General features: G+C 43.7%; 1 protein-coding gene across 4 annotated transcripts in view; it reads left to right on the top strand.

Annotated features, from left to right (window-relative positions):
- Window positions 1-11,182, top strand: part of PDGFA (platelet derived growth factor subunit A) — a 36,753-nt gene extending 25,571 nt beyond the window's left edge. Inside the window, exons 6-7 of one of the 4 annotated variants that reach the window (XM_064390650.1) lie at window positions 1,174-1,347; window positions 9,956-11,182. In XM_064390650.1, the coding sequence (XP_064246720.1) occupies window positions 1,174-1,307 (134 nt within the window). In that variant the 3' untranslated portion in view covers window positions 1,308-1,347; window positions 9,956-11,182. Of the gene's footprint in view, window positions 1-1,173; window positions 1,348-1,701; window positions 9,651-9,917 lie in introns of those variants that run through there. The other 3 variants (XM_064390649.1, XM_064390648.1, XM_064390647.1) reach the window with 3 other exon arrangements.
- The last annotated feature ends 309 nt before the right edge of the window (window positions 11,183-11,491 follow it).

Here is an 11,491-nt window from a genome sequence, read left to right as displayed (position 1 = left end):
AGCCTTTCTAGATCTGACCTTGAGATGCTTTTGTTGAGTGAAACCAAGGATTGTGTGCCAGTTTACTTTCCTTTTCTCCCGTCCTCTGTCCTGCCTGGGTCTGCTTTGTTAAGCAGTGCACAGTGACTGCAGGCAGTTGCTCCTTTCCCAGGTTCCCAGGTAGCTCCAGCTCTCTGGGTTTAGGCTTTTTACTCGAAGCAGCATCCTCCTTCCAATGGGCTTCAACATTCCACTTGCCTGTCCCCCTTAGGTCCATGTTGCCTTGGTGTGGGCTGTTTTCCAGCTATTCTCTGCCTGACTTTCCCATCCCTCTTGTTTCTGTCTCTCAGAAACTATTTTCTCTTCCTAAGATGTGTCTCGTATCTGTTTTCTTTCCTCCTGCCTGTCACAACAGCCTTTGATCTGGTGGTCTCCAAATTAGTTGGTTTATCTAGGCCTGTGCCCTGAGATCCTCTCTCCCAGACCCACAGGCCCATAACTGGCCCCCAATATGAAAGGCAAATGCTTTAGAGAAAAAGATTCCTCTTTGCATTTGGAAAAATATGACTGAAGACTCTTTGCTGAAGCGCTGTCCAATTCCAGCAGCAGTGTGATGCTGGAATAGCGGCATTGAAGGTGTTCCAGACATCTGACAGTTTAATTAGGATCAGTGGCCCCATTTATGTTTTATTTTGAAGTTTCAAAATTACCTCAGATTTGCATGCTCATATATTACTGTAAATCGAAGGAAATCGTGTTTGTAGGCCCCTCCTATGGCTTAGAAAATGTTCTGGGTAGTTATCTGATGCTCACTTGGGCTGGAAATCATGGTTGCTGTAAAACAGACACCACGTAGAGGTTTTGAATGAAGTAATTTCCTTGGTGTTTCTAATACACAGTTTGTACTGCTAGCAGATCTCAGAGTCAGGTCAACTAATTCGAAGCCCATTTAAATTTCCTTTAATTTCAGGTACAAAGCCTATCAGTGTTGCATTCCTCAAAAATCAGCCTACGTTTTGTGTTTATTACTCAATTTAATTACTGTCTGTGTTCCCACATTTTATTAGCAAGGCATTATTCTATGTCTGAGCTTTTCTGTGCTGCTCTTTGCTGTAGCATCTCTGTGGCACAGCCTTGAGCTGGTTTGTATTCCTGTGTCCTCTGAAATAAAGAACTATTGTTATCCCATTTTAGGCGAGACCGAGGCATGGAGAAAAGCCTGTGCAAGGTCATACAGCAAGGCTGTGGCAGAACCAGGGAGAGGACTCAGATCTGAGTGCTCATCCAGTGCCCTAAATCACACGACCATCTTCCCTTTCCAAGAATGAATCCTTGCACCCTTAGAGCTAAATACTGAAAAGATTGAGGGTAAGTCATTTTACCTAATTACTGTGCATTGGATACATGATCAAAAGCCACTGCCATATTGTCAGAGAATGTAGTGATTGATGAAAATCCATCTTTCTGCCCATGCAATTATGCAGCCTTTTATCCTATCATGAGCCAGTCATTTCCTGCTTCTTTTAGGAGTCAGACTTTCATGACTTACAGTCAAAATTATGCTCATAGAACAAGACTTAGATTTTATGGGAATTTACAAAAATTCAGTAGACAATTTTCATTCTCCTTCAGTTCAGTGTCGTTCCTTCCTTTTATGGTGTGGGTAACTTTTCCATGGGGAACTGTTTTTATCATGGGCTCAATCTGAATTTTTTTTCCCAGGCCCTAACATGGAAAAACACTTTAAGAGATGCCTGTGTTTGCTCATCTTCAAACTGGTGCCTGAGCATGCTCCTAGGTTTGGACAAACATCCCACTGACCTCAGGCAAATGGAGCAGAGTTGATACTTTATTTTTTAATTAGTGTGTGCCTTCCTGACACAGGATCCCAGTTGTGGGCTGGGGGTCTTTGTGCTCTCAGAGTGTTGAAGTATTTTGTAATTAACCCCAAGGATGAAGTAACAAGACTTGTGTATACAACTAGGAAAACAGCTGGGAGTGTGCCACTCCTGCTCCCATGGAGGTTGCCATTTTGAATTACATATTTGTTATTTTTGGGGAAAATATTTTCTTGGCATGTGTGGATTCAGGACTGTAGTCGCTAATGCCAGTGAGCCCACTTCAGATGATCTGTTTGGGTACCTCAGGATACAGTTTGAAAACTCACAGTTGTACTGATAACAGACACATATATTTGAGGTGGGAGAAATTATTGAGAGCAAATTTCATGTGAAATTTGACAACTTTTGGCTTAAAAACAAAAAAAAGAAAAATAATTAGAAAGGTAGAATAAACAAGACCAAAGGCTCGATCACTCTTTTTTCAGTTGTCCCTTTAGTCATTCTAATTACTTGCTGCATCAGGCTAAAGTATGTGCTGAAGTAGCTCAGAATCACTACAACATGTGAAAAGTTAGGACTGGTTCTTGTTGAACTGCTGCCTATTACCATGGCATATGACTGTGAGGTGGGGCCCACAATCACAGTTGTAAATCAAAGAACAAGTCATAGGTTAGGTTCTGTTTTCCTTAGATATTGTCTCTAAGTTTGTTTTCTGTATGCTGGTCTCGAGTGGCGTTTGGTGAGCCTTCCAATTAGGTGGAAAGTCATGAGTACCTCTTTTCCAGCCTGAAGGCAAGAAAGTGCTAACTCTTAGTCTAGCTCATAATCAATGGATGAAATTCTGGGAGCATCCTGGTGATAGAATTTCTGTCACTTGAAGATTTCATGTCACATTTTTCCAGGGTTACTTCTTCCCGTAGAGAGGAATCAAATAATTTATATGTTTGACTAACTAGCAGGCCACCAAATCTGACTTGGTTTGAGTTTTGAGCAACTCAAGAATTTCTCTTTGGACTGATACTTGTGTATGCCAGATGTCTCCCAAATTCTTAGATAAAATACACCAAAAAAAGGCACACTTGAGTGCTTCAACAGAAAAGAAGTTCACATGTAAAGGCTGGAGTAGTCCCTGAAACCAGTAAATAAGGAGCCAAGCTTGTGACAAGTGTTACACACTCATCTTCAGATCAGACCTGGTGTTTTGGCCTCTATATACTATCTTTGTTCTTGCATAATGAAGGCAACTGGGTTTACTGTCCAGCTTTGAATTCAGAGTAGCTATTAAATCAGGTGTGCAAAAAGCAGAAACACACAGAGATGCAGTTGAGCCTACAGGGCTTAAAATCCCCAGGGATTTTGAAAACATCTTAATTCTTGAAAGCAATCACAAATAAGTAGGAGAAAAGCACTTTAAACACTTCTGAAAATCCCACCCTGGTTTAATTGGCAGGTTAAAAAAGGATCCAGAAGAGATATTACTTATAAGGATCATTCAGTGACAAAGTGTATGCTTGTAGAGAAGGCCCATGCTTAAATCTTTCAGCAGTTAATTATCATCTTTACAGACCATAATACTAGAATACTTCACTTATCAATGCATCAGGGCTTGGATGAACTTTGAGACGCATGAAAACAAGACACTCCTTAGGCCTGTGGTAGCTCTGTGTTCTGGTAACTGATCAACCAATTACATAATTGGTCAGGTCTCTGCCTTGCATGAGCAGATACAACTCCATTGACTTCTCTGGAGGTGACAGTTACCTGAGAACTGACCCGAAACTCTTGCCACGAAGCAGATAATGGTTTCATATTTTGCTGTTTAGTATTGTTGTAAAAATAGACTCATTTCCTGGAGCAGTTAGAACAAGAAAATAGGGAAAAGCAATTTCCCACAGAGACTCATCCACGCTGGAATTCACCGAGGACCCCGGATGTGAACATGTGCTGATAGAAAACATATAACAGCAACTTTGTTTAGGGAAGCCTCTGACCTGTCAAAAATGCAGAGCATTTCTTACCAGACTTTTCCTTGGCAATTAGTGGGTCGAATTACTCATAGAAATTGTTTTGTTTGCTCACAAGGGGAGAAGTAAGACATAAATTCAAGATAGCCTCTCTGACCACAAGACTCTGTTCACAGAGGGCCTATGGCTGAAGTGCTGTGTGGCCTCAGCTCCCTTTGGGGGTGAACTCAAACTTTTAGACCTCAGTGAAGTATGAAGGACTCCTCCAGACTTGCTGGATATCCCTAGATGGAATTTTTTCAGCAGTCTGAGGGATTTGGACATCCACTTTTAATTCATTTTTACGTAACTTTCAAGAAACCTTTGTTGGCTTCAGAGCATCTGTCTTGGTTCTAAAGAGAGACTAATTTTGACCCAGTGATGTCACTGTGAATTCTGCCTTCCATCTCTAGGCAGCAGCACTCAAACCTTGGGTTTCAGACATTGCAGATGGGGGGCCCCCTTCAATCCAGCCATGCTTCACCTTTCCTTAGCACTTTGGCTTTACATGCATTTTCTGTATAAATGTGCTGCTGGTTTAACCTGAAGACCGGGGAAGTTTCAAAAGGCCAGATTTCACCTCTGGGCCCTGCTCAGCTGCTGTTGGAGACTGTGTGGGGCCAGAGGAGGAGGGACAGAGGGAGGAGAGATGCTCCAGCACTTCTAGTGTGGGTGAGGGCTCTGCTCGCACACTTGGAAGTGAGGGCATTTCTTGGCCCAAATTTACCCACTGTAAAGCATTCTGCTCAAAGGTCTCCTTGGAGCCAGGAAGCTCCTCAGAAACCTGCCCAAGATCTGAATTCCCCTTGCTTGCAAGGGGTTTCCAAAGCAAAAGTGACAGAAGCAATTTATCCCAGAGTGGGATAAACTCCTACAGGCCGCGTAGGAGTTGGGCAGGTTAATGCTCAGCCTGTGTGCTTCAGCGATTGCCCCAAATACTGCTTTTAAATCCAAGTTTAACTGCTCTGGGATATGTTTCTTGTAGAGGTGCTTCAGAAGAGCTTGGCTAACAGCTTGTACCCATTTGTTAAGAGCCTCTGGCCCTTCCAGAGTGGTCGGGCTATGCCTGTGTAGATGACGGGTTTTGGGGCCTTGCAGCTGGGCTTAGTGAGTGCAAATGTTTCCCATTAGCTCCCTGCATACCCTAAGTTGTGATTCAGCAAGAGAGACAGTGCAAAGCTGAACTTGAGACGTGAGAGATGTTTCTTTGAAGCTCCTTAGGCATGATCTGAGTGGACTTGCTGAGCTGAGGCCCTGAGGAGCACACTGTGCTAACACAGCGCAGTTTAGTCTTTTCCTCTTAAGCATTGTCTAGAGAGATCTGAGTTTCAGAAGGGTCTAGAACCTTTCAATAAACCATTCCATAGGAATGAGGGAGAACTTTAACTATTCAGTGGTTTTCTACCAGTAAGCTCAGCCACACTGAGCTAAGCTTGCCCTCTCTGGGCCTTCCTTTCCTTAGTTTCTTCAGAATGTTTCTTTTCAAAGGCAAGTGGGAAAAAAAAAATCGTGAAATGGGACCTTAAAAAGGTGGGGAATTAAGCAGATCATATCATCTTGATTCCTTTATCTCACTTAATTAAGGAGAAGTTTGCCAATAGTGATCTGGTATTTCCTAAAACAAGCATATATGAAGAACACTTTGAGGAACTTCAAAAGAATTTTCAGGCTAGATCAGGAAAAGATAAAAACAGAAGTGGAAACTTCTAACACACTTTATATTTCAGTACTTACAGGAAGTACATTGTTGCATAGGATACTAATGAATTCTGCAGGAGGAGGTTTCCAAAAGAAAAATGAAATGGCACCTTCTCTATCTTAGAGAAAAGGTCTGAGGGTTTTTGCAATTATGACAGATATGCAGTGGATATGTATGGTCATATCACCTGGAGAGAGTCTATCTCTGGCAAAAGGCTACTCGGAGTTTCAAGTGTGTACACTATTGAATTTCTGCAGTAACTTCCTGGTCTAGCTGTGAAAAGTGATAAAGGGAATGGTAAAAGTCTATCTTGCTTTCAGTTGCCCTGTTCTACACCCCAGAGGGCAGAAATGCTGCCCTGTGTGTAGCTGGGTGCAGGAAGCTTGGCAGACACACAGTGGAGTGCCTAAGAATGAACACATAAAGTTGGTGCTGATGTTCCCAACCAGGTAGTGAGGCCAGAAAAATGAAAATAGCAACATGGATACTCCAATACACCAGTGACACTTGTCTGGAAAAATTATTATTTGACAGAGTCTTAATTAACTCAAGTGAAGAAGTAATTCTAAAATCCTGATTTTGGAATCCCAGAGAGTTAATGCTCTCAGAAACGATGTGATACAGGATTGCTTCACATTTGTAAAGCACACAGAAATCACAGGTAACAGTTTTGTACTGTTTGAAAAGTTCTCTGGTGTCAGCAGAGAACTCTGTGGTGCCTTGAGAGTGGAAGGTTTGTGCCTCAGGCTCAGCTCAAGTGTTCAAGTCCAGGTATGAACATATTTTAGGCAGCAAGGCATTTCCATCAAGATTGAAACACATGGACATTTTTTTCTTGTGTACAGGCAAGATATTTAAATATTGGGTTAGCTGCTCTTTGTATCTTCAGGGCCCCAGATCCTTCTAAGCCTGTGGTCACTGGAAGGCTCTCTGACTGAAAATCCAGAGGCCTTTGCCCTTGTGAAAGTTTTTACTCTTGCTTGGAAGGGAAATTTGGACTCCTGAGTTACAAAGATGCTTTTGCAATTGTTATATCTGTCTTTCTGCTTCTTTATAAATCAACCTGCTGGGTCTGAACTGAATGTTTAATAAACAGCTAAAAGACTCTCTGATGGCTTCTTTCTGAATGTTTCCCTTAGGGAGCCCTTGGGATCACATGGCATCTGCCCTGACCTTAAGGACTTGCTTTCTGGAGGCTTTTTTACAAAGCTAACAAACCTCACATTTTAACTAGCTGTTAAATAAGCCAGTCAGTGGTAACTATTCAGGACAGGGATTAGGAGAGTATTCTTGCTGGCATACAAGATGGCTCTGTCCATGTGCTGGCCAGGGATGAAGGGCTGGAAAACTGTGGGGTGGAAGAGACTATTAATGTGATTTTCCACAACTTTCCTTGCAGCTGCATTTTTGAGAGGAGAGAGAGAGAGATGGCTAGGCTTGCAGTAACATGTTGTGCCGTCATAAATGCTACAGCCACCATCTGTTTCCAGCCCACGACTTGAAAGAAAACTGAGCAGTAATCTCATAATTCACATGAGTGTTTTACACTTGTGAACCCTTCCCAACCTTTGTCTAATAATGAGGGGAGTGCATGGTGCTAAGTTTTGTATTTTTCCTGTACGTATTAGTGTTTATTTGTATGTCTTCTCCTGTTTTGTTGTTTTGTGGGGTTTAAAAAAAAAAATCACTGGGAGGAAAATCAGACCAGTTCCACGGTCAAAAGAAACATAATAAAGGCAAAATCCCAATTCCACTGATCTTGCTGGCAAAATTCTCCAGGAGGAGGTGCATTTAACATTCCTCAGTGTGTCTGTCTTAGTTACTTGTTGATGAAAAGAAAGAGAGACATTAGAAAGTGAAGAGGCAGGTTGCTGAACTGCCCTTTCCCTGCAGAAGCAGAGCTGCTACAAGAGCTGGACATGTGCATTTTAAACCGAACCATCAGGCAGGATGGTGATGGTAGGTTGGATTTTAATGAAAACAGATTCTTCTGCTAATCTTTGCTTGGGGCTGGCCCTCGGCAGGATTAAGGATCCCACCTGCTGTGCCAAAGACACGCTCAGGTTTGGGGCTGCTGGTGGGTGGGAAGAACACAAACATCTGAGAGTGGCTCTGCTGAGCAATCCCAGTCTGTCCTGGTGCAGTGCCCTCAGGGAAGCCAAAGAATTGATTGAGATCATTTAGTTGATGGAAATACTGCTCACCTCCAGCCTGCAAAACACGGCTGAGCATCATTAAGGATTTCTTTCTGGCTGCTCTTCGAACCAAGGGCTGCTCTGTCTCTGGGCCTCCTCTCACCTTTGGACCCAATTTGCACACCTCTTCCTACCACAGCTGAATGAACTCCTGCTCTCCTCTGGCCTTAGGAACAATGGCTTTCATCATCTCTACCAGACTGCAGAGCAGTTTAAGGATGAAAGGGCTTCTCATTTCATATATCCCACTGCTGCTAGAGCTTTAAATCATCGATGGACTGAATTTATAGCCAACTGCTACTGCGAGCAAGTGAAATTTATTTTGTGTTGTCATATGTATGGTCAAACTGTCCAAGAAGTTGCCAAACAAAAAACTGAGCTGCTGCTGAGCAACCCATTCAATCTATTCTCATTTTATTTAAAAATAATAAATAACTGTCAATCAAAGGAACTTATTTTGACAAGTGCTACCTGCTGGGTGATCTGCAGTATCTCCAGGATGTGTCTGTATGTGGAAGATAGCTGCTAGCTGTTGCCAGGTCCAGCAGACATGACATGAAGTTCCACCAAGAAAATGTTTCTGGGTTCACTAGGGTTGGGAACAGGTTGGGGCCCACCTCCTTTTTAACATTAACAATTAAAATTTAAAAACATTGCTCTTCTGAGAGTGTTTGGTCAGGTTCAGCAGGACTTCTGCTTGAATCAGTGGCAAATCTCCACTGAGCTGTACAGGGCAGTGGCCCTTCTTCTGTCTCACAGTTTGCTGACAGGTGGATTGTTGGTGGGTCTCTGGGGTCTGGAAAGCTGGCCTGTGCCTATTTTGGTGCCTTGTGATGGCGATGAGCTAAAAATGAGAGAGTAGAAACTCTTCAAGCTGCTGCGGTCTGAATCACATATTTCTGTACGATTTACTTACAGAGCCAACAAGCCTGGGAGGTTATTTTTGTATTTTACCCAGGCTCATTAATTAGCTGGGGGTGTTGGGAGCTGCCATATTGAGCAGCCTTTCCCTGCTCACTCCTGTTGTCCTGCTGGATTCAATCCCTGCACCCTCCCACCCCACTGTCTGTAGTTTATGGCCACATCTGGAGTGTCTCCCTGCACACGTGCTGGTAGGAGCCTCCTCCCTGCTGGCACACACGTCATGGCTTTTGGGGTCTGTGGAGTTACAGTCATCCTTCCCAACACTTGTTTTTCCAGGAGAGGGAAAGAGAGAAGGAGTACGGGAAGGGCAGTGGCAGGGAAGGCCTCTGACATGAAATTCCCAGGAACAGGATTTGCACATTTTATGACTGTTCAGATGGAAATGCAATGGAGCTGAATTATTCCTCCTTAATCCTGCTTTCTCACTTTCCTCCCAGCAGCCTCTTCCCCTGCAGTTTAGGTAATACAGAAGCTTATAAACAAATCCCACCGCGTGAAAAATAGCAAAGGGGGGGGAAAAAAAAGGGACCTGGGTTAGGGCTGTGATGGATAGACAGGTGGAAGGCAGGCACCAGAAGGGAGGATGAATGGTAAAAGCCTTTGATGGAAACACTAAAGAGCTATTGAAAATCCAAGGGGTGGGGGGAGGGAGGAGAAAGAATAGCAGGAGGAGGGAAAGCAAGGGAGTCGTGCCCCCGTCCCCCCGCCCTCTTTCTCAGGATGTTGAAAGTATTTGTCCTTCGTTACAAAATGATTGAACTGCCGCCAGGCCAGGCCACCCTTCCAGCCATTGCACTGGGAAACTGGCACTTCTGAAAGCCTCGTCGCCTCTCAAATTTTATAGCTTTCCCTTTTTGTGGGAGTTTTTGTGTTGTGCTATTTGCAGGATTGTTTTCAGATTTGCCGCGTATCAAAGAAACTATGTTTTGTTTTTGTTGCTCTGACAAACACAGAATCCAGGTAATGAAAAGAAAAATTAAAAAAATAAAGGCACATTTTTATCAGAAAACACAGCTGTCTGCCTTTTATTGAGTCAGAATTTCATGCATTTGGTATTCACAGCGTGAATTTGGTTTACCTCTAGTGCTTTTTGAAGGAGAAATTTCATCCTAGAAATAGAGCTTCTGCTTTACTAATGTCTCTGTGTGCACAAAAGTGGTGCCTGTTCTTCAGAGTCAGAGTAGTGAGGATGACACTGTTGTATCATAATTAAAATGGATTTTGCATCACATACATGTAGACAACAGTGGGAAAAAATAACCTTTCCCCTTTTCAGAATGGTTCCTGAAGCTCTGCAATGTCTTTGACCTGCAGGATCTACAGATGGAAAGAGCTGTTGAAGATCTGAGTACGAGACTGTTCCTGCTGCCAGAGGCTGTGTTTGTACCATGTATTTATATGTGTATGTATTTATATAAGCCTGATGCTCGGAAAGGACTGGAGCCATGTGTGTTCTTAATTAGATTTGGAAGTCTGTAGATGCAGCATCCACCCAGATTCTTGTTAACCAGGGGAGGACCCAAGGCTGTGGGGTCTGCCCAGTGCCACTCACATCTCAGACAGGTCAAGGAGCTGGTGGTGCCCTGGCCAGGGGGTGACCAGGGCTGGTGCCTTCTCTGTGTGTGGGGTGAGTGCTTGTCCTCCTGTTCCATCGTCTGTGTCACCCTCACTGCAGCCCCAAGGGCACTTTTCAAGTACACAGGGCAGACAGGCAGCTGTCTGTTGCCTCCAGGATTAGATCCTGGGATTAGGTCTCTGATGGGCCATGCCATATAATTAAAATAGTCCAGGAGGAGCAGAAAGGCAATGTGCCATCCATACAGAGCTGAATACCAGGGGGCTCCGCTTGGTCACAGACCCTCTGCAGCTGAAAGCAAATCTCTCCACTAATATAATTTACAACAGCAATTTCGACCTAAACATCTCCAGTGCCTGGTTATATTCATGACTTTGCAGTGCCCTGAGAGGTACCACTGCCTTTGCCCCCAATTCCAAAAGAGCAAAAAGGATAAGTGGTTGGCTCAAGGTTGGTGAGAGTCACTGGAGATGGTGTTCCACACTCCTGCCTTCAAAGGAATTTGCTGTGGTGACCAAAGCAAACAGTCCCTGTTGTTACCACGCCGGACTGTGGCGTGTCACTCGCACTTTGTATCTGAGATGCTGTGTCTGGGTAGGTATCACTGTCCTTGTGAAACCAACTTTTAGTTCTGGAGCGTGGGTGAACACTTGTCATCATGCCAGGATGACACAAAGTCTAGAAATTATGATGGCAATTCAGGTCATGGGATAAAGGGGGAAAAAATGCTGTCTCAGAAGTGTCCCCGTCTGGTGTCACTGCTGGTGATTATTTAAGATGCAGGACATGACTGTGGCAAAGATCAGGTTGTAGCTGATATGAATCATGCCTTGAAATAACACTTTCCTTCTTACATTGTGAAAATTACAGCAGTATGGGAAGTGAGGGAAAATGGGATTTCCCTGGAGGTTAAAGATTTTCCTTTAATCAGCTTTCATAATGTTAATTAAACTTTTGGAACAATGGCTGAGTCCTGGGATCCGCCCGCTCTTGCATAACTATCTCACAATGCTGATTTCACTTTCATGTTTATTTGCCAGCATGATTCCAAGTGAGAGCTGAGCAAGATCTCCACACCAAGGAGCTCCTTGGGGGTTTGGGGGAACTCACCTCCCACTCTTACCTCTCCTGGGGAGAGAAGGCTCCAGCTCTCCCCTCCCAAGGAGGAGCAGCCTAGAGGGATCAAAGCACTTTGTCTGTCATCATCACCCCATCTGCAAATGGGGCTAATAAAAACTTACTGGTATTTTGAGGCTGGTGCATATAAATATATA

Source organism: Passer domesticus, chromosome 15, assembly GCF_036417665.1.
Source record: "Passer domesticus isolate bPasDom1 chromosome 15, bPasDom1.hap1, whole genome shotgun sequence".
Classification (NCBI taxonomy): domain Eukaryota; kingdom Metazoa; phylum Chordata; class Aves; order Passeriformes; family Passeridae; genus Passer; species Passer domesticus.
Note: the sequence above shows the minus strand (reverse complement) of the source record. Positions and strands in the feature narration are given on the sequence as shown.